Source organism: Thunnus thynnus, chromosome 23 (genome assembly GCF_963924715.1).
Source record: "Thunnus thynnus chromosome 23, fThuThy2.1, whole genome shotgun sequence".
Lineage (NCBI taxonomy): Eukaryota > Metazoa > Chordata > Actinopteri > Scombriformes > Scombridae > Thunnus > Thunnus thynnus.
Window position 1 is genome coordinate 9,517,298 of NC_089539.1, and position 24,133 is coordinate 9,541,430.

Sequence of the window (24,133 nt, forward strand, 5' to 3'; positions counted from 1 at the left end):
CACACACACAGACGCACACACAGACACACACATAGACTCACAGAAGAAAGGAAATTAAAACTGTGCAAATCTTTGGGGACTGATAAACATTGCGCTCCCGTATGCCAGTCATATACTCACTCATCTGTGTTTGTGTGTGTGTGTTTGGATTGGAGCTGCAAGGTTAGACCAACAAGCCAATCACCTGCCAGTTTACAACTCACATCACGCTATGCTTCACTGTTCACAAACCCCTCTTTTTTTTTTTTTTCTTCTCACAACACACTATACTCTCTCTGTATTACTCAATTTATTTATTTTCCTCTCTCACTCTCTCTCACTCACTCTTAAACACACTCTCTGTTGGGAAAATTCTGAAAAATTGGTTTAACTAAGTGGGAGGTAAAGCAAGAGGAAACCCAAACAACAGGAGATGTACAAAAAAGGAAGTGGGGGATCAATCTGTCCAGAAAAAAAAACAAAAAAACAACAGCGTAGTAAAGAAGTAGCGCTCCTGTATTTTTAAGATTATCACAACATCCCTGTATTAAAATCCATCTACATACCATTAATCTGTTTATTTCTTCCTTTCCTCCAGTAGGGAAATTCAATTATCACAGCAGAAAGGCAGTTTCTGTTAATTCCTGCTGCCTAATTCCTTCCAGTTATGGCTAGGCCTCACTCTTACACACAAATGAGTGTGGTGATTAAAGAGCTGCACTTGCAGTTAGTTTAAGGTTACATTACCCAGACAATGTGGAAATGAGTAATACTTCTCCCTTTGTGTAATTGAAATCCTGTAAATTAGCAGACAAATGTGCTAAACATGGTTGAATTATTGGAACGTGAGTTATTTTTTTTAACTAGCTCACCTGCGCTGAAGAGACCACAGTATAATATAGAATTTAAGACTGTTTCCTTAAACTCAAGGTTGGAAAATTTACATCTATTTGAATGCAGCGTTGCATCTTTGCTACTACATACTATCAAAGTAGACACATCAGAGAGCGCGGTTGCAGAATAATTCATGATTTTGTGCTATTACTAAGAGTTTGAGTGTATTTGTGTGTGTTTCCTCCACTCATGTACATCTACATGTTGGGTAGTGCACACACAAGAGATTCACGAGTGCAATTCCACACTTTAATTCCATGAATTCTAAGCTAAAATAACATATGTGTATGCATTCTGACACGCTTGTCAGAATGCATTCAGCAAAGCTCAACACATTACATTGTGTCCCAACCTTTAAGGGGACATATACTTCTAAGTCACTTGCATTCAAAGGCCTGGATAATTATCCTCACTGTGATAGGGCTCTGGAGAAAAAATGAATAGAACAAGGAGCATCTCATCCTTTTGTCTCTCTCTCCCCCTCTTTAATTCCTCCGCTCATTGCCGAGTCATAAAAAAGTGAGCCGCCAAACGTAACGAGGGGCTGAAATAAAAAGCCGTGCAAAGAAGAGAGGATTTGTATCTTTCTTTGTCTCGGTCGCCCTGCAAATGCAAATTTCTGGATTCTGACAGAAAAAATGTTTTATATTCTGCCTTTTTTTCATTTCTTGTCTCACATTTTGTGTATACGGCAGACTAAATACATCATGTAAAAATGGTTCTAAATCTTTCAAATGAAATTAGATGAAAGGCGAGAGCTATTAGAGATACATCCTGAAAGCTTTCTCTTGCATCCTTAATCTTCTATTTGAACAATATAACATATCTGTGATGGAGGTGTTCGTTTTAAGATGATGAAATGTTAAACTTTAAATCAACATCTGTGCTCAAAATTTTTATCTCTCTTTCTCTCTCTCTCTCTAGGCTGAACCAGAGGGTTTCTCCCATTTCCACCTCTACGTGTGTGCTGCATTCCTGGTGAGGTGGAGGAAAGAGATTCTAGAGGAGAGGGATTTTCAGGTAATGTGAGCACAAGACACAGGGGGCGCTGTAAACCTTTGTGTTCCTACTTAGAAGTGGGACACAGACCGGCATGCACGCATATGGTACACATATAAAGACATACACACTTTTGATATCCAGCTGGTGACGCTAATGGTGATATTCTGTATATAGCTGTGTATCTATGTAAATTCATCTCAGTTGTCCTGGTTGTGTGCAAAAACCAAATTAAAGCAGTCCACCAGACTGTTATTGTAGAGTTGTTCATGGCCTACATCCTTCTCCATTACCTCCCTGGTCATTAACTGTGAGGTTCAAAAGTCGTTGTGAGTGCATTAGTAGATGACAGTAGACAGCTGCCAGAAGGTGACTTTGGTTGCCAGCTCACTGGGGGACCTGGCTTCTTAACGGTAGCAACACAGTCTAATATCATCACATACAAACATCATCTCTGCTCTTTGGCTGCTCCCTCCTCTTCTTCTCTACTTTTATGGTGCACAATTTCTCAGTTATCTATTCTGTCTTTTCTGTTCTTTTGACTTCTTCTGGTGTTTTGAGGTTTTCACCTTTTCCTTCTTTTCTTCTACTCACTAATAAGAGAATTTCAAAATGCCACAATAGAAGAAGAAAGAAGAAAACTGAGAAGAAAGAAAAAGATAGAGGAAAGAAAAAAAAAAACACAGAGTTAAACATCAGCACACATTCAGTTTGAACTTAATGGAATCCATAAGACAACGTCAACCAGCCAGGCCTATTAGATATAAAATGCCTAAAGGGGAACTGCAGTGATTTAACACATCAAAGTCTGTTTACAGGTCTTGAGAAGTACTACTGCATATGTGAAAAAAGTTGTATAAAGCCTTTTGTGGCTCCAGAGATGGGCAAAGTGTGATGAATTGTCTCAAGTGATGTCACTTGAGGCAAATTGTCAGCATCAGTTGGGGCTGAAGACTACAAATTTTGAAGATGAAAAAAATCTGGAGGTGTTTAGTTAGAATGAAGTGAAGTTGCCAGAACTCTCTAGTCCCACTCTTCATTTCTGCTTGAGGTTAGCGGGTCAAGGCTACTTTAGCTGCTACTAGCATAACACACCCAAAAATGTACAAGGCAACATGCACTGTGGGTAATGTAGGCACCAGGTTTTAACAAGGAAGAAGGATGCATGGAATAAAAAAATGTGCTCTGTCAGGTGTGACATTTCCAGCAGTGATGCTGGGTGTGGTCAGAGGTGAAACTTTCAACCAGAGAGGGAAGTAAAACATTGCTTTTCAGCCCAGTCTTAAGTTATTGTTTAAGTACTCCTTTGCTTTCCCCTTATGTCTGTGCACTGTTTATATGTGGTTTTAAATTTACCTATTTTTATAGTACCCTTTAATTCAGTATGATCTTTATTACCAAACATGCAAGCACTCATTTCTCCCATCCATATAGTTTTACTCACTGGTTGGCTTGCCGTGCAGACTACCAAGTGGTGCACCAAGGGCAAAGAATCCATCCTCATGAAGATGAGAGGAAAAGAGGAGGCGTACAGGGAGGAGAAGATCAGGGTGGCAATGAGAGGGTTGAAAGAGGGGTTGGAGTAGAGAGAATAGTTTTTACAATGAGAGTACATTCACGGAGCGGCAAACCTTTTATGTAATGTTATACCTCTATGCTGTAATATCAAAGACATTTTATTATGAGCACTGTTACAATTGATTAAAAGAAGCTAATACGCAAAGGGCTGCAGTTTGTACTTTTAAGGCTTAAAGGCTATATCCACCTTTCTATATGGATACAATGATAAACAAACAGACTGCTATATTATCAGTTTACAAATAAATAAAAGCAAAAAGGCCTTTCAGAGGTTGATAAGAGAAGTTTTTACCTGGTAGAAATTGAATCAAAATGTAATAACTTTCATAAAAATACTTAACATGTAGGTTAAAAACATAATTAAAGCAACTTTCCCCAGCACTGCCACTTACTGACCAAGCTTTTTTGAAACGAAGCGGGAGTTCTCAAAGCATGTCATAACAAATCTGAAAACAGCATTTACCTACAATGCAAGTAAAGAATGAGAATTGCTGTGAATGACACCTCGGATAACAGTAGCTGTCCTTGTGAATATTGCCATTATGCTGTTTTTTTACTTATTAGATCCCTGTAGAGATGTATTATTTCTTGCTTGAATGTGGAAAGACTTTCGGCACTTTACTGTTGCTGCCCTCAGATGGGAACACTGAAGAAAAGACGGACAAAGCTGATACACTCACCACTAATATAATGGGGCTAAAATTAAAAATGTGTGTTCCTGACATTGACATTCAAGTCCCCTACTCCATCTTCTCTATGATAAATCAGAAGAAGTGTTCAAAAGTGACAGCAGTCAGAGGGTTAAGGTTCTAAAGAACTTGGGTTTTAGATGGAGGCCAGTTGATTAAAGCTGTTTCACCCACTGAGTCAGACACTGGAGGCTGTTGGAGGTTTGAAGATGAGACATCAACTGACTCATCTGTTCTTACTTTCATACTCTTCTCACCCTCTCTCTCTCTCCTTACCCCTTTTCTCTCACTCAGGTTGAAGCTTAAATAAGATTGCTACTTTTTGTTGGATTCCATTTCAGATTGAACTTAAGGTGGTTATAGGTTTTTTAAGTGGATTTCTGCAACGGTTTTTGAAGTACACACACAGAAAAGCCTTGCTAACCTTTGTACAGTTACAGTGTGTCCGCTCTTGCGTTAAAATGGTAAAATAAAAAAAATCAATGCGTTTATGGAAATTTTCACCATTTAAACAGGACTATGTAGGCTTATGGAGAGCAGATAGAGCCTGTGGGGAAGTCAACAATGGCACATTCGACAGACAGCTAGGTCAGCTTAATTTTGTGCATGATCAGAATGTGTGCAAGCACAAATATTAGAGAAGCTCACATTAATAGGGGAAGAATCACCTTTAATCTCTGCATTTGAAATTTTCTCCCCTCGTTTCTTATTCTCTCTGCTTAAAAAAACATGTCTACCTCCAACATGTACTCAGGCTTATACCCCATCAGTACAAACTTTCCTGCAGTAGTAGCTCTGGAGTCTGGACTGGAGAAACATATAATATGAGTATTGTATACTCCTCATGAAGACTGCAGGAAACTTGCTACAGTAACCCAAAGGCTGTAGATGCTTTAAACTTTCAAATAGTGGCATCAACTGCAGAGAGAACCAGGCCATTATTTGAAACCGTCTTATATTAGACACTCAGGCCGTCAACAGTTAACTGTTAATCAGTTAACCATGAAAAATATATTTTACTGGTCACGTATGTCGGTCTTTAGGTTAATTTGCATACTAGGGTTGGGTACTGAATTTGTTACTTCACGTTATTTATGTTCTAAATGTTATCAGTCCGTGCCAAATTTCAGTAACTCGCGGGACTGAGAGTGAGCACAGCCCCGAAATAAGTTTTAAAAAAAACACATTTACCAACTGAAGCGTCTCACACGGAGGCTCCGACACTGACAGGAGCACCAACCCGCAGAAACAAAGAGACGTGACAGATCCATTTTTATCAGCCTGCACGGTGGCTAGCGGCTAGTTAGCATGGCTAGCATCATTAGCATAGCTGCGCTGTGCTGTGTGTATAAGTGTATAATAAAGGTGTAGCTGCGGTGTCTCCAGTTTAACAGCACCATGAGAGATTGAAAGAACTAGTTCAGTACCTCAAGCCCAAATACGTTCTGCCATCGAGCGCTACTGTGACTTAACGCATTGAAGCACTTTGAGGTGAAGAAGTATGAGCTAAAAGTCAAGCTAACCAGGGCAGACAAGCTAGCTCTGACCACTGACTGCTGGACAGCTCTCACAAACGAAAGCTAACTCACAACTTTTCTTAAAAATTAACCGGTTAAACTGACATCCCTATTAGACACAGACCCTTATTTCTAATTTTCTCTTTTATTTTTTGTTTTATCACATTTTAGTAAGACATCTCTCTGTTTTCTCATCTGTTCCCATTTTCATTTGCTGTTCACGCCATTTGTTTGTTATTTAAACCTCCATGTTTACCCGTTGTCTTAATAAATCCAGGATCATGTACATCTCCACGGTACTAATTCCATCAGCGCAACAGTCATGCCATACACGCTGTTTCTCTTGTCATTCTCAGGAGTGTGGTCTCGTCCTCTTAAAATCCAGCTACACACACACACGCATACTCAAACACAGCCAAATGTCATCCTGGCATTTTCCTCTGCCCAGTATATAGCAAATGAGCTCTCATTGCCTATTTGTTAATGTCTTCACAGGATGTCTGTTGTCTGTGCTTAATGGAACACAGATGTCCTGTCTGTCTGTGTGTGTGTTTGAGTGTGTTTGTGTGTGTGTCTGGCTGAGTTTGTATGTGTCGCAGAGTGGATTCATATATATTCAGATTCAAGATCTGAAATTATAATATAACAGTGTAAATGTCTGAATTTGAATTTGCTAGAAAACATCTTGTTGGCAGGTCTTAACAGTTAGTGTGCATGCAATTGCACATTTGGCTGGTGTTGTTTGAGATCTGGTTATGAGAGCAAATTGTTCTTTTTCACAAACTGATCTACCAAACATAATATAATTTACTAAGTATTTTGACACAGATTAGTGTCAGTGGGGAAAGAGAAAAGTAAAGATTTCTTCTCTTCTCAGCTTTAGTGGTTTAATTCCAAGAGATTTCTGCCTCTGATCCACTGAGTCTCAGAGTTCAAACGTAGGCCTGCCAGGTTCTTAAGGGCCTGTTGAACAGCTCTTATCTCCTCATGCTTTACCCAGCAACCCTCACAGCTTCCCTCTGCTCTCATGACTGCCTTTTTTTTCTCTTTCTATCTTTCTCCGTCTCTGTCGCTCGATTACTATTGCTTATTCCTTGGCACACTGTTTTTGCTACTCCTTCTGTCTCAGTTTTTGTCTTACTGTCTCTTCTTTTCTTCAATTTTGTCTTTTCTTGCTTAGTTTCTCTTTTTTCATTTAAAAAAAAAATGTTTGTTTCTTTCTGTATCTCTCTGTTACTGATTCTTGCTCTTTCTTTCTTTCTTTCCATCCCTTCCTACCTTCGCCCCTCCCCACATGGCACTTCATTCATGACATCAGTAGATGATGTTTTTTTATTCCAAAGGGCACATATAGCAGGATAAAAATAACACTTGAATCCAACTTAAGCAAAATGGGGAAGTCAGCTCAATGTCTTCCATTACTACTTGGCTAATTTTACAGTGACAGTACAGAAATTGCCTTCAAATATGTAGCAGACACATCCTTAACTTATCTGAGTTAAAGGCATACTCTAGAGATTTATTATAGCACCTCAAATGACTCACATGAGGTGGATTAAAAAAAAAAGAAAGGTCAAAATCGACGCAACAGAGACCAAGATATCGTGACTCTCTCTCTAGCATGGGTAGAGCTCCAAAAACATTGGATCTTTCAATTCCCATAATGCATCTTCGATAAGATCCCTCTGCCTCCAGAAGGCCCGCTATCTTCAAATCCTGCATCTCCAGTTTATGATGCAGACTTTGTGTAAAAAGAAAAAAAAAGACGTCTCCAGCCCAATCTGAGATAATCCTGATGACATTATAATAATAATAATGTAAACGGTTTTTACTGGTGTCTTCTCAAGTTAACTGAATTTCATTTCAAATTGGTGGAATGATTCATAAGCACATAAGTAACAAAACTGATGTGCACAAATCAGCCTAGCCTTTCCAGCCCAGCACCTTCCTGCACACATACAAACATATGCTTCAAGCAATATAATAAAGGTTTTCAACCCGTTCTCATCAATCTCCTCATTATTATACTGAAACGCTACTCCAATTTCCTCAACCCTGGAGGCTAACTAGACTTGTAATAGCTAGTTATCACAGCACATTAACAGCTTGTTGTTTTGTTTCATAGCTGTGAATTTACTGTTTTGATTGATTCTGTGCTTTGTTTGGAACCCGTGGGCCCCTGAAATACATTAATAACTTATATTCTGGTTTGAATACCTTTTCTTTGACTGCGCCACAAAGCTGTGGAGACTTTCCAGGTGTGGGTTCAAACCCACTCTTGGAAATGTGGGAATCAAGAACCAAATGTTCTGTTAAATGGGTAACTTTTTCATTTTTAAGACAACACAGAATCCTCTAAATCTGCTCAGTCACCACAGTCACTTTGTGTAAAAGTATGAGCTAATTGTCTTTTAATGTAAAATGTAGAACGCGAGGAGCAGCGGTGTATGACAAACTGCTGGCGAGTTACATGCTTGAGGTCCTAAGAGGGGAAAACGAATGATTGATTCAGTTTAATAGTTTTAATTAAAAAATGCATGCAAAAAGTAATTTCAAAGGATAATTCATGCATTGTTATCAAACATAGTAAGGAGAGTAACTGCGAATCTCCTCTCCTGTTGGTGGGATTGGATTGGTTAAGCCGCTAAATGAAAAGCAGGAGGAGTATGGCACTCCCCAAGCAATCTGCCTTCCACCGTTCCACCTCAGCTAGCACACTACTGCTAACTGCAGGCCTGGACTGCGCGGATAAGTTAGCTCGTGCACACACACACACATACACACATTTTCAAGTATTTTCTCTGTCACTCAAAACCACACACTCTTAGACACTACAAACTAAACATGCGCACAAACCATTCTCTCTGCCCCCACGCACACATTGTCATTTTATTCACACATTTGTGAATCACCCATCACACACACATTCCACACACACACACACACAGCACACACGGTAATAGGCAAGTGGTGAGCTATTATGCAGCTGTGTGCACTGCTGTTTTTTAGGAAGGCCAGCACAGTCAGCGCCATTTCCCATTAGTCTACTACCTGCACACACCAACAGGGCCACTGCAGAACTGCTTCTAAATGACTGTGAAAAACCTCTGCACTCTGGTTTTTAAGCCTGCAAATGTGGATCTATACTTGGGCCTGGAAATTTGAGAACAGACCAATCCGCATTTGGAAAAACCCCTCAAGGTTGAGATGCAGCAAAATAACCATGTTTTTCAGTGATATTTTTGAAACGCAGCCATAACCACAACCCAGCAGCCAGAAATTCAGGTTGAAAAGGGTTTTTGTCAGGTTGTTGCACAAATGTCAACTTATGTATACCGGAAAGAAGTGAATCACTGCTATGTTGACATTTTACTACTATTTTTGCACTTCGCAAGTCATCTCTAAAGATGACAACCTCATAAAGTACTAATTTACTTCACTCCCAGTGGTGAAAAAGCTTAAACAGCTTCCAAATCAGCACTGCATTTTTCACTCAGCATATATGATACGCTAATGTTTATATTCTACGTATATATTCTTTCAAGTTTCAAGAGTAATGTGATTGGATGAGAATACAACCAGCATCAGAAATGCTACACTAGTTTTTTTCTTGACATTCAGTACCTAAATCCAGAGTTTAGAAACAGAACATACTAAATGAATAAAAACAACAACACATTGATAAATCCAAAAATAAATCCAATAAGACCAGTAAATTGGCTGAGTGGGCTGATATCAGCTTAGATATTATCATATAAAGATTGATATCTGTATATGTTTGCTGATAAGTAATGTGAAGAAATGCCAAAGAGGTGTTTGAGGTACTTTAGAAACCATGTCTCCATTACATCCACCGGAAACCACAGACAAGTTTGTTTTTCACCTGTAAAATGTCCCGCTCAGGACATATGTCTACTCTCGCACCATAACAACAATGAAGACGCATGTTATGCACAAACATTAGTACACAATTGCTTAATAAAAAGTGATTAAAGAAACAGCTGGCTGCTAAATTATGTGTGAGATCTACCCCGTAACTGTTGTAATCTATACATTTCCCCATAATTCTCATTCATTCTTTCTACTTGCCATATTCACTGCTCTTAATTTCTCATTTAGTCAAGTCATTTACACTGGAAAATGTAAAAAAAAAAAACAAGCATGTGCTTTAAATTATTAAGAAATACAGAAAAGAAAGTAAACACAGTCATTTGTTAAGGTATAATTAGCAAATGTCTATTTTTTACTTGACAAATGACTTGATACATTTTGACTGCACAACTAATGAGTTATCTTAGACTTCAGTGATCATCTATATTACTCACAAAATGTTATTTTTAGAATTGAATTATGAAAGATTAACTAGTCTATTGTATAAGATGTCTTTTGATTCAGCATGTTCCAGGACATTATACTACATTGTCTGATTGAATGTTTCATGTCAGAGGTCAAGCAGCGCTGAAGATTATCTTTGGTCTCACAAGGACATGCTCACATTTGTGCTCATTCACAAACAAAACTGTCTATATGGATTTCATGGCTATCAGTGTAACGTCTTGATTATGGCCATCTAATAACATTTCTCCTGATATTTCATTAGTAAGTGTTACTGAATAGGCCCCATTGTGAGGATCCAAATTCTGATCGTGAATGTGAGGTCAAGCATTTCTGTAAGTAAAAGCTATAAGTTCTCTGAAAATGGAATCTCATCTTCACTACATATTTTTCCCCAAGACATGCAGGAGAGCTGTGGTGAGGAAAGAAAGTGAGAGGTGGAATTGCGAATGAGGGAGACAAAGATTTGTTTTCACTTTAATTAATGGTGTGTGAAAAACTGTGGACCTTTGTAAATGTCAGCGTCTGTCCTCAGATCAGTTATGTGTGGAGAACGCCTTGGGTTAGGCTGCCTTGGCAATAAAGAAAAGGAGGGCACTCCAAAGGAACTAGAGTGTTCTGGAAATGTCAGCAGTATTTCAATCACCGTGACCAGGAACACAACGTTGTTTACGATTCATTTTTACATTTTAGAGAAGCTTAAACCCTCAAATGCTTGCTAGAAAAGTTTTTGCGGTGTTCGTTTGCAAGTTTACTCTGTCGTTCTTGACTGTTTTTATATTTAGTTTTTTCTGTAGTGAAGGGACAGTGATTTTGTATATTTTATTTGAGACCTCAGGCATCATATACAGGCAGGCTCCAACCTGATACTTCTTTTTTTGTATGTGTAAGAGAAATACAATGGGTTAGTTAGTAACTGCAGCATCTGCACAATGCACATACTGTACAATGTACAAGAGTCCAAATTACACTGGATTTGTAGAGCTGACGGCACTACTTGGGAATAAAACAAAAAATTCCAATGCTAATGTACAGAGAGACAAAGAACAAGTGCACTATTCTCCACTACTGCCAACGACAGTTTCTTTTCCATTTAGAACACTGTTATAACTTGTATGTAGCTTTGATATAGCCTGATATGACTGACTGTTCTCTACATTGATAAAGAGGGTGAGAAGGACAGTTTGTGTTCTTTTCACCCTCCTTTTTGAGTGTTAATTTACCCCACCCATTGTTTTGATAAAGCCATAATTTGCCTTGGTGACATATCTCACAAAGATCTCTTTTAAAAGTTTATTTTTGGAAAAACAAAATTTCCACTCTGTCTAATTATCAGGACAAAGTGTGTCTCTGTCAGGACGCCAGGACAAATGCTTGAAAATTGGAACTCTCATGATTTAATGGGACATCTGGTCACTCTAGATGCTTTACTCTGCCAGCTCAAATGCTGCAGAGTACTGTAAACAGTGTAGTACACAGGACTCTCTGTTGGAGCCCTCTTTTAAATCTGTATTTACTGTAATCTATCCTACATGCACAGTTTTTGTCATTTTATGATGTGATATGAGACAATTACAGTATAATTACATAGAATCAAGCCACTTTTGCCTTGTTCAGGCTCTGTATAGTACAAGCTCATGAGTACAGTAGAGGTACTGCTAACTGTAGTTTAAAGACTATTAGTTGAGTAACTTGGAAGGGAAGTATATCATTTGTGGAGGGAAATATTGTTTTAATTAATAAGTGGCATTTCAGTTTAAAGATCCCCTCCAGATATTTTAAGATCAACGTCAAATCCAAAGGATGTGACGTTTTTGCGCGCTCCCAAGTGCCTCGCCTCTCTCCCGCTAAGGTCAACAAACAACTGGCATCTACTGCAACAAAAAACGTTTCCATCCGACTAGAAACACCCTGCAGATATTAGCTCTCCGGTTAATGAGACAGCTAGCTGCCTCCGTCAACCACCACATATTTCACAACAAAACTCCGTACACACACGGCTAAAACATTATTTCCTCAACAAAGGAGCAGAAAATAAGCTCCAGAGCATAGTTTACCCCTTGTTTTTTTTCTGTTGGTAGTCCAAAGGTGGAAGACTGACTGCAGCTCACTTAATGGCCACCGGTGTCACTAATCAGAAGGAATTTCTGAAAGTTACACATTGAACCTTTAACTGCTGGACACAAGATGTCTCCTGCTTCGCTGAAAAGCCCATTAGAAGTGTATGTGCACTGGAGGTTTCAAATTTCTACATCACACTTGTGTAAGTAGCTTTCTAGTTGTGATGTTACAAATCATGTTTGTAGGTACAAGCCTTAAACTGAGATTTAAGGTGAGCACAGAGAAATTTTCTGCATCAGATCTGATCTGATTCCATGATGAGTATGGCGCAAGCAGTTTTCCACACAACAGTAGAGCGCAGCAAAATTTGTTACTTCACTGAGAAGTTGGAGCTGTGTAGTAGGGCTGCCCTCTAAAAGTCGCTGAGTCGATGCATCAGTCGATAAACCCCTGAGTCAACTCGCATTTTGTCAGTAGAATTGCTGGATTTTTTTTAAGCCACATCATTATACACAGAGTAACGCAGGGTGACAGCATGACAGGCTGTACATTTTTACAGATTCTTGTCTCTGAATGACCTAAATACATAACTGTGATGGAAACAGAGAGGGATGATGGAAACGGAGGACAGCGAGACGCGGAGCGACTGTGTCTCCTGCTCCGAGCACTCAGCTCCGGTGTTAAATACTGCGAAGTAGTTTCTTCCTCTACTGTCCAATATGATCTACTCCTTGGCTGATAGCGCTGTCAGCAGCCAGGCAGGAGGGGCGCTTGGATTTTATAACTTTACTAAAACCAGGACGCACACTTTTATTTCTCTGACTGTGTGGAAATCTGACGTTTTAACATCACAGATGATGAACAACAGCGTTAAAATGCAAGTCTTACATGAGACTCACATAGGCTGTTTAGTGTTAGGTGGCTGCTCTGCAGTTGCACTTGATTGTACTGTAACTGCATTAACTGGGCGGAGATATGAATACTATTTCTCATAGGAGGCTGCATAATACACGTGACAGTATTAAACATGGTATGAGTTCATGAAAATCTTCAGGATTATAACTTTAACATTAGATCAGTCTTTTCTGTCAGTCTTTCCATCATGTGCAGTGTTTCCCATATATTCATTCATTCATGTGGTGTACCGCTGCAGAATTATGAGCACCACTGCTAACATTTCACATGATCATCAATATCAATGGGCTACTAATGATTTTCACTCAATTTTCATCTGGCAGTAAATGTACGGTACAGGCTACAGCTGGTCAGTTAATAAATGCTGCAGCTTCTCAAGACCAAGAAAACTCTTGTTTGTTGTTTCACCAACTGCTGGAAAAGAGAAGGTTAGCCTTGAAGTGAGCGACAATGGGATAGCCTAACCTGACCACGCTCACTTAAGGTGGACTGACCTTTAAGTTGGACCAGCTATTCTCATTTTAGTGTCAATCTCAGCCGCTCATGCTGTAAAAAGAGAACGGAGAAATGTCTGGCTGCTCAGATTCTCCCGAGTTTGTTTCATCTCCCCCCCGCGCCGCCCCAAAGCAGTCAACCAAGGGGAAACACTGATGTGCATGTGTGTTCCCGTGTGTGGAGCTCTGATAAATGTCTTCACTGCATATGTGTGTACCTCTTTTTATTTTTTTACCTGCATGAGCAATAGCAGTTCCCCATTAAGATCACCACCTTGCAATTTCCAGTAAAGAGCTTTGTCCCTCCTCTGATTAATTCCATACTTTTCACCCATTTATCATGACAAGACCTCCTCATTTTCTCCCCCAGAACTTTCTTCCCAAACTTGGCTTGCATTGAGCAGACCCTCTCAGGGGTTTGCAGCTCTCTCTGATGGATGGCACTGTAGTCAATAGTGTTGAAAGTGAGACAAGGCCACCCCCAGTAAACAACTTTTAATAATCACCCAGTTGATGGAGTGCTGCGCCCGATGTGGCATATGAATCTATTTGTGCCAAAACAAGAGGAGAAGAGAAAAAAATGAGAGGAAAACAGAGGACTTAATATGGTGGAAGTAATTACGTAGCCCTCCACCCCATCCTGCCTCTTACTCTGTGACATCCTTCTTTCATCGCACTCCATCCACGTACATACTCTCCATCACTGACAACTAAAGTTTGCTGTAAGGCTAACTTGTGTGGGCCTGTACGCTGAATTATTGTGGTGTACGATTTTGATGACCAAAGCTGCTTGGAAAGTCAGTAGCGATCAGTCATTGCATGGCATTGGGTAGACATAAAGTGAATGTGTGTGTGTGTTTCTGCTACAATGTGTGCACAAACGCAGTTGTTTATTAGATGTACAACTAAGTTGTGATGTCGCTTCGTTGATGAATGCATACAAGCACAAGTTTGCCATTACGAGGAGTACCCTAAAAGCATTCATCAACCCAGAACAACGGTGTGTGGGATGATTAGCTGTCTGGGTGTCGTTACTGACATTATCATTGGCTGAGGTTTATCTATAAGAGAGAGGAAAATAGAGATAGGAAGAGTCAAGAGTTTTATGGCTTTTTTGCCCTAAGATAACAGTAACGGCTTGCTCTGTCAGTGCATAAGCCAACTACATAGGCCCTTGCTCAACTCAGTTAAGATACAAAAATGCCAAATAAACTGCAATATCGACCCACTTGTAAGGAATAAACAGACTGAAGCAGCAGGAGGAGGAAAGGCAGAAATAGATTTTTAAGAAAAAGAGAAGAAAAGAGATTTGAGGAATAGGCTGGGTCTTGAACTCAGACATAAATATTGAATTTTAAATTTAAATGCTCTTATATGTAGTCAAAGCGAGAACTGAGGCTTTTCTGCTCCTGGGTTTTTTACAGGGATTGTGAACTCTTGATTAGGGCGGCATTAACCTTTCTGAACTTGGCAGTGGGCGATGGCTGCACTAAACTGTTAAAGGCACTATTTTTCCTTTGTAGACTTTAGTATGTCATGGTTCATAGGCCCTTTGTTCTGTAAAGTATCCATTAAAGTGTTGATACTGCCCATTTTTCAGAGTAATGGTCAAAACAGTATTCTACAAGCGTAGACATACAGTATAAATTAAATCACTGCATTGACTCAGACATTTCTGAAATATTTTTGCAGGTTTGACGCAGTGCAGAAACATAAATGTTTGGCAGATGTTGTGTGGTCATAGTAGATGCATTGGTGGCAAGAAATGAAATATCCATTCATTCAGACGTCAGTAGTGTTTTGGAGCCTCTGTGTAGAGCTGTTCTGAAACTTGAGTAAACCTCTGTGTTGTTGCCTGGGAAACTCTTAGTAGTGCAGCTCCTTCAAGGAATAGGAAAGAGCGCAATGTGTGTGCGTAGCGAGCGTGTGGTTGAGCAAGTGGAGAGAGCGAGCAGCAGAAAAGTGGCTGTTGTGGAAATGTGCTATACAACTAAACTTGCTTTGCCATGAAGACTGATTACTGGTGAACGCGAGCGGAGAGGACGAAAAGGTTAGCAATAACTTGTCAATCTGGCAGTAAATGCACAGTACAGGCTACAGTGTGTCAGTTGGTAAATGCTGCAGCTTCTCAAGACCAAGTAAAGTCTCATCTGTTGTTTCCTCAACTGCTGGAAAAGGAAAGGGGGTTGGCCCCAAAGTTATTGACAATGGGTTACCCTAACCTGTCCAGGCTCACTTAAGGTGGACTGAACTTTAAGTTGGACCAGCTATTCTCATTTTAGTGTCAATCTCAGCCGCTCCTAATCAGAGAAAAGAGAAATGTCTGGCTGCTGAGTTTTGCTCAGTGCACCCCCCCGTCCCCCACACCACCACCGCCCCACCACCCCAAAGTGGACAACCTAGGGGGAAACACTGCTGCTCTTGAACTTTGAAGCTGTATGTGCTGAAAAGTGAAACTACTCAAGCAGAGTGAAATATCACTGTAAATGCTTCGATATACAGAAGAAGCACAGACAGCTGTTTTAATGTTTAAGATTGCTTCTGGCTGTATTTTTCTAAAGGTTATGAACTTCTCACTGGGCTGGCATTGACTGGTAGAGAATGGGCACAAGGCTAAAGCCCGCTCACTTTTAGGGTGGAATGCTCAGAGCAAAGAGATCCAAGTTCCCGTTTTCATAAAAGGATATCCATTTACTCTTTTGTTTAGTTGTAAGTAAAACCATTAAAATATAGATGGGTGACAAATTAAAGGACAAACCAGAACAAATGAGTGGAGAAACATAACAAGTACAGATGCTTCCACTTAGGTGCACTGCATCTTACAGTTAATATCCAATCATGCTCTGTAGCATGTATAAAAATGCTGAGCAGGCCCAGTTGATTCTGATTTTGTATGAAGATGGCGAGAGGAATAGGGTCAGAAACTGTGGTCGACAGCGCACGTTTGATGACCGTAAGGAAATACAGAAGAGCAACTCTTCCTCAGGTGACTGAGAATGTCAATGTAGGACGTGATCAGACTGTGTCAGCAAGAACAGTCTGTTGACAATTACATAGAGAGGGATAATAGAGTAAGGTTGCACCGCATAAACCCCTTATTACAAATATTAGGGCACTTTTGAGAGTTCAGTGCTGCACAAACCGTAGGTACTGGTCTACAGACATGTGGAAAAATGTGATATGGTCAGATGAGTCATCCTTCACCATATTCTTGAAAAGTGGGCGAGGGCATGTGTGATGTTCACCAAGAGAATGGTACAGGCCAGAATGCTTGACCCCTACAGTGACGGGATCAGGTGGCTCTGTTATAATGTAGGGGGCATTTTGCTGGCATGGTTTAGGTCCACTTGTACCCTTAGAGGGAAGGGTCACTGCAAATCAATATAAAGTTGTTCTGAGTCACTAAAAGGATGTGTTAGACAGCGCTCTCCACCACCACCATCAAAACACCAAATGAGGGAATATGTTTTGGAAGAATGCTGTTCATCCCTCCAGAAGACTTCAGAGACTAGTAGAATCAATGCCAAGATGCACTGAAGCTGTTCTGGCAGCATGTGGTGGCCCAACACCTTCCTAAGACACTTCATGTTGATTTTTCCTTTTATTTGTCACCCATCTGTATCTTTCTATAAGGTGTCAGCAGAGGTTGGAGTATCCAAATGTTAACCTCAACACCAAACACCCACGCCTGTGGTTTCATCTGTACTGAAAGCTTTCAACAAATCTGTCATCCACTCTCTCACGCTTTAATCTTATTCACATTCCCACAGTATTTAAATTAAGGTTCTACCCACATCCTACATGTCTCCTTAGTCTTTTCCTTTCTTAAAAGAGATAGCAGGACTTCATGAATTAGTTTGATTTTTATAATTTGACTGATATTTATATCGTGCACATTAAACATATCAAAAATCCAGATTAATTTACCCACACATCTTTTTTTCCTCCAGTACATTTCATGACTGTATGATGTTCAAATAGCAAAAATACATAATTTACTATTATCTATTAAAATTAAAGGAATATTTAGATATTTTGAGAAATTTGCTTATTTGCTTTCTTATGGAGAGTTTGCTGAGAAAATTGATACCATTCCCATGTCTGTAAAGTAAATATAATGTTACCACCAGCAGCTGGTTAGTTTAGCTTAGCATAAAATGCTGCCAGTCCCTCTAAAGCTCACTAATCAAATTAATAAATCTGTACATGTTGTATTTTTACAGGGGGTTATGTGCTGGACTATTTCTTACCAGGTGCAGTGACTTTCTAGGGTCTCCACTTGTTACCTGGCAACTGCTCCTGGTTTTTGTAAAGATTAAATAGAGAAGATATAACATGTTAATTCATCTAACTATTTGCAAAAAAGCGAATAAACATATTTCTCAAAATGTTTGAACTACTCCATAAAACTTCTGATAATGTTTTACCTTTCCATGCCTAATAAATTATAGCTCAGAAAATAATCCCACCAGTTCACAAGTGCCGGTTTGTAAGCAGCATGTAAAGGGATTTAATCATTTCTACAACAAGTTAACTGGTTGCTGTAAAGACTCAATTAAATCTCAATAAAAAACACCAAGTTATAACTCATAACTACTAATAATCTCTTTAATATGTTTATTTAGCTAAAGAATGACCCCATTATCCTTAGGAACAACTTAATATATCCTGCTAGTCCTGCTATACATTAATCTGCTGAAATTTTAGCGACCACCCTTTTTACAAGACAACTTGCATGTGCCATCCTACATCAGCCCCAACCACCACCACCACCACACACACGCTACAGTGCCCGACTCCTACTCTAGCATCCACTGTTTGCCAGAGTGCCCATTTTGTGTAATTATACAAACTACAGCAAGCTAATGGCCCTGACAGAGCAGTGCCGAGGCCCATTACACCTCAGGGTGCTGCAAAACACCATTACCACCACCAGCAACCTGGAGTGTTCGAGCAAGCAGGTGATAGTCTTTGTGTGTATATGCGGCTTCATCTGTATGTCTATGGTCATGTATATAATGATGGTTGAAAGGGGTTCGGAGGTGGAATGATACATGTCAAAGAAACATAACAGTTACTACGGACGATTGCCATTTTTAGGCACAAATGTATCTGTTGCTGTGTTTGCGCGTGCCATACCTGTCATCTCTTCCCCATTAATTTCTCCAGGGCTTTTGCTGCTCGCTGCAGTTGACACCACAGGAAAGACAGGCTCATTGTACTCACTTCACTTAGCACCATCTCATTCTCCAAGCAAATAGACTATCCAGCTCACAGGCATATTAAGCTTTGACTGTGTTTTATCTATGTCTATATATATATGTGTGTGTGTTTGTGTGTATACGTTTGTCTATGCGTCCAGCAGAAGCCACTATTACTGCCGATAACTTCAGTCAGTGCATTAATAGTATTTGAAGTTATATTTCTCTCTGACTTCATCTGACGGTTCAGCTCTTCAACTAATAGTCTTCTGATTCAGTGCTCACAGTATGACTCTAAACTCTCCCTGGTAAAACATATTTCAAAGTCTGGTGTCCTCATGTTTATCACCCCTGCTTTACCTTGAGTTACTGTGCGACTTTTGTAGTACCGTATTTACTCCATACCTATTATAAGTTTAGCCATTTCTGACAGTGTGAATCAGCAGCACTCCCACTCGCCAAGGTGGTGGGTTTTACAGTGAACATGTCTTGCTGTGTTAAATGTGTAGTGCAGTTGAGGATAGAGTATTAAATCAGCTCACCCCAGTTAAATGCAGGTTAAAACAATAACTACACACTGAGCAAGTAAATTTCACTTGACAGTAGGGCTGGGCGGCATGTATCTCTACAGTATATCTATATTATTTCAAAGGACATATAGGATGAGACATTACTGTTTAGATCAATATAGTTTGATGTGGCATTAAAATACATAACCCAGTGTTTGCATCTCTTTGATCTCACACTCTCCACGGAACCCTGGCCCCACTCTCCCCCTGCGCCTTAAACTGGCCCCACTCGCTCAAGATTGTTGGAGATGGTTCGGATTTAAAAGATCAGATGTGCAGCAGAAGCATATCATTTGTAGAGAATGCCATAAACAGGTTGCATCCAAAAGTGATAGCACTTCAGATATCTTCCATCATTTACAACAGCGCCATAAACTGCAGTACGAAGAGTGTATTAAACTTCGTGCTGTTACTGCAACTTCAGCTGCAAACCCCTTCGCAGCCCAAGCTTCATTTACCCGTGGTGTGCCTTATGAAAAGAATAGGAGGCTTTAAAAAGCTGCTAAAAACCATTGACCCAAGATACCAGTTGCCCAGTCGCAACTACTTTGCAAGACAAGCACTGCCAGAAATGTACACCAGGTTGGACAGAACCTTACCAACTGGTTCGCAAAAGTGACTCATTTCGCACTGACAACCGATATGTGGTCAAGCAGGACATGCAAGCCATATATGAGTTTGACAGTACATCTAATTGAAGATTGGGAGATGAAAACTGGGCGTCTCCAAACCAGCTATTTTCCCCAAGATCACACCGGAGAGCATATAACTGAAGCCTTGTAGGATGCCCTTACAAACAGGAAGCTTGACAAAGAGGGACTGGTTACTATAACAACTGACAATGGGAGCAACATTATCAAAACGGTGCAACTAAAGAAGTGGATGAGGATGCAGTGTTTCGGTCACTGATTTCCTCTGACCATTGGTGAGTGCAATGTTAAAGGAATTGATGCGGAAAAAAAGAATAGATGGCAGGCCTATCACGCTCAGCAAAACAATCGTTTGCAGTAAGAATCACTTATAGTAATATACCTAATGACCATAAGAAAATCTATTTTAAATGTTGAGGCTAAATTGGGAAGCATCAGTAATATAGTACAGTCATTTCCATAAACTTGCACTTCAGACATATCGTCGAAAAAATACCAGGGATGCGTTCAAGTGCAGCAGCGTTTGAGAATGCACAAATCTAAATATACAGCTGTTTTCACACATTTGACTGGTGATTTTACCAAAATAGTTTCACCGAATAGTATTTCCTGAGTCGACTAGCAGGTGCAGCAACATTTAAACGTGTAGTTGTTTAATCACGCACATCCCTATTCAACACAGGTGATCTGCCTCTTTAAATAAAAAAATAAATAAAATGAAAAAGATTTTAGAGATATTTTTCAGTTTTGTATTACTGGACATGTCATGGATGACAACCACATCACCCGGACCATTTCTCTTTGTAAGAGGATTGTCAGCAGCTTCTCTTACAGCTGGAGGAAAAGAAGAGAGCTGGCTGAAGTCCAGATTCAGCTGGGTCTGTCGGCTCACCGGCTCATCACAGAGTCAGCCACACGCTGGGGATCAAGGCAGCAAATGATCGAGAGGGTCCTGGAGCAAGAGGGAATGCTCACAAAAGTCCTGTCCACTGACCAAAAGTCCAGGCATCTTGTCCCCACATGCCAGGACATAGAAGTCCTGGAGGCAGTCCAGAAGGCTCTGAAACCCCTTCAGGACTTCACTGATGCTCTGTCAGATGAGGAGTATGTCACCCTCTCATGTGTCAGACCTGTGCTGTACCTTTTCAACACAAGTCTCCTGGCACATGGAGGGCAATCGTGAACTGTGCAAATCAATCAAGACCTGCACTGTGGTTTACTTCAATGCCAAGCATGTCGATCCAGTATGCCACTGTTGGACATGGCCTCACTTGTGGATCCCCCGTTCAGGGACAAATACATCCCAAATGAAAAGATTGATGCATTGAAACACAAAGCTGTCTTGGAGGCAAAGTCTCTGCTTGCTGGCCAATCAGGGCAGCTGTCAGCCTGACCCAGCTGTGCCCGCTGTGCCCGAGCCTGTAGACCAAGAAGCAGCAGTGCCACCAACAGCTGAGAAGAAGAAGTCACCAGCAAGCTTCTTCAAACAGAGCAAAGCCACCAGCACCACACTGACACAGAGGGAGGCAATTCAAAATAAACCTTCAAGCTACAAGTGATACAGATCCTCCCAAATGGTGGAAGGAACATGAAATTGTATTTCCAGCACTGAGCCACCTGGCAAAGAAGTATCTTTGCATACTAGCCACTAGTTCCCCTTCTGAAAGGATTTTTAGTTGCAGTGGTAACATTGTAACCTGCCACAGGGCATCCCTGAAGCCTGAGGCTGTTGATAGGCTAGTTTTCCTGGCACAAAACCTGTAAGAGATGCACAGGGCTACATAGGAGGAAATACTTTGTCTAGTAAAAAACCATTTACCTCAGTCGAAAACCTGACTACTTTGTCAGAGCAAGTAGGCCTGTTATTTTTTTTCTGTTTACATTTTTATCGTTATTTGCACAGCTGTGTATTTTGTTAAGCAGGAGAGGAAGACCTATAAATGTACTCTGTTTAAATCAGTCTGTTCTTGTTGAAAACAACTGAAGGAGCATTCCTAGAGATAGGTCTATTTTTATTCAATTATAGGCTATTTACTTTATATAATTTTTCATCTACATGTTGATATATTGTGCAGCTGTATATTTTCCAACAGGGAAGGGAAGCCTTTGCTTGTGAATCTCCCACGTGGCTTTGACTTGCAACTGAACATTTAGCCCACTTCATAGAAAATACCAAGACATATATTGCGTATCGCCATTCAGTCTACCGAGATTTTTGGTCTATATCATCCAGCCCTACTTGACAGTGGCTTTAGCTCTCTGTATAAGCAATATGTTATCCCATTTTCTTTTTGAAGAAAGAGCCTTAGCACTGATTCTATTGACAATCTGCTTTCCCCTCACTATCAATAGCCATTAACCACTTTAAGCCTTGCCAAGCGTAGGAGATGGAGAGCTAATTGCCTTTTTTTTTGGTAGCATACTGTATACAGTAATGGCGAATCAATGTGTTATTTAGTACTGTGGAATAAATAGATATTCATGCCTAAATAACCACAAGGACACATACACACATAAGAAGGCTACGTAAACAATACACACACACACATCCTTCTTTTTCTGTCTTGTCTGTTATTCCATTTTACTGTTTCATCTCTTCAATTGAATCATCCCTAGAACAGAAACACATACTGTAGTAAACACTCATACATCTTCTTACACTCCACATTCTTGTTGGTCCATCTCTCTCCTCTCACCGTCATCGTCACCCCCAAACACCTGCAAAACATACATCGGATTTCACGGATCACAGTTTCCTTCTCTATACACATCACGCTGACACTTGTGGCCTCTCAGCGTGGAGTGTTGCCACCTGTGTGGAGTGGAGTGAGCGCAGCGTTTCCCCCTGACAGCGAGATGTATGCAATTAAACCGTATTAAAGTCATTAGCCTAACAGAAGTGATAGCCAGCAGATGGTTACCACGCAGAAATATGCCCTTAATGAAGCTCCTCAGTTACTATCGGTGTGTGCTTGTGTGGTGGAGCATTCATGAGTGCACTCGTGTGTATGTTGTGTGTATGTTTGTGTGGGTGTGTTCCCTAACGGCTGTAACACTCAAAGCAGTACTTGATTAGACGGTGGTTGGTCCTTCTCCTGTAGCATAGCAATTACTGCCTATTGTTAATTTATAAAGATTGGTAGCACATGGTAAATTTCCCTCCTACTACTTATCCATCTCTCTGAGACATTGAAGCTGTCCATATTAATATTAAGATCTCAAATTGTTTTAATTGTCAGCCCAATCTCTAAATCAGAAAGGCCCCATTGTGCAGTGTAAGGAGTCCATAATTACCCAAAGCTCTGGCAGTTGATTTTGTTAATATTCATGGTCACTTTTTGTGTAAAGAACTAAAACTAAAAACGAACTAACTTGGTATTGGAAGTCTATTTTCGAAGCTGTCTCTACAGTCTTAACCGTTAAAATCGATCCAAACCCTCTTATGTCACTGTTTGGAATCATTCCTTAAGGGATGCAGTTACCTGCGGGGGGCCCTAAAGTCATCGCTATCACTACTCTCCTGGCGCGCCGCCTGATACTTTTGAGGTGGAAGGAGGCTGCCCCACCTTCAGTCTCCCACTGGATAAGTGATGTGTTGTCTAACCTGTAGCTTGAAAAAAATCAGATATACACTACGGGACTCTGAAAAGAATTTTTAAAGTGTGGAGATCTTTTTTTGACGTTCTTCGACAAACCCTCCACACAAGCACAAGAATAAATAATTAAACTATCGTGTTTCGACCCCTGACATACACCTGCATGTGGTTTTTGACATTCCGGAATTGGACATACTGCCTCTGCTAGACCTCTCATTACAATTTAAATGCTATTCATTCTTCAATTTGACTCTACATTACTAAGTGCCCTCTATTAACTATGGGCTTTCATTATGTACACTTTGATAGACAGGCATACTATGTTGTACTTTCCTCTATAAAGAAGTTTAACCTTATCGTGTGACAGCAGGGGGTAGGAGATGTTCGCTGTGGGGTGGGAACGATGTTCTTTTTGCAAATGTATGTAAATTGCGAAACTCAATAAAAAGAACTGTGAAAGGAAACTCACAACAGGTAGTCTTGTGACCTCAGCGCTTCATACATTGCCCCATGATTCAAAACACAACATAAATTAGATAACATTGATTTTTTTTTTTTTTTTTTCAAAAATGTATTTTAATTCCTGTAAGACTTATGAGGATTCATCGATTATCAATAATATTAGGCAACATTTCTCATCCCTAGTATCAAAGGTT

At 40.2% G+C, this 24,133-nt stretch overlaps 1 protein-coding gene across 3 annotated transcripts in view; it reads left to right on the top strand.

Annotated features, from left to right (window-relative positions):
* tbc1d22a (TBC1 domain family, member 22a) overlaps positions 1-24,133 on the top strand; it is a 133,592-nt gene that overhangs the window by 101,353 nt on the left and 8,106 nt on the right. For 2 of the 3 annotated variants that reach the window (XM_067581372.1, XM_067581371.1), the window contains exon 13: positions 1,798-1,893. In XM_067581372.1, coding sequence (XP_067437473.1) covers positions 1,798-1,893 — 96 coding nt within the window. Of the gene's footprint in view, positions 1-1,797; positions 1,903-24,133 lie in introns of those variants that run through there. The other variant, XM_067581373.1, reaches the window with a different exon arrangement.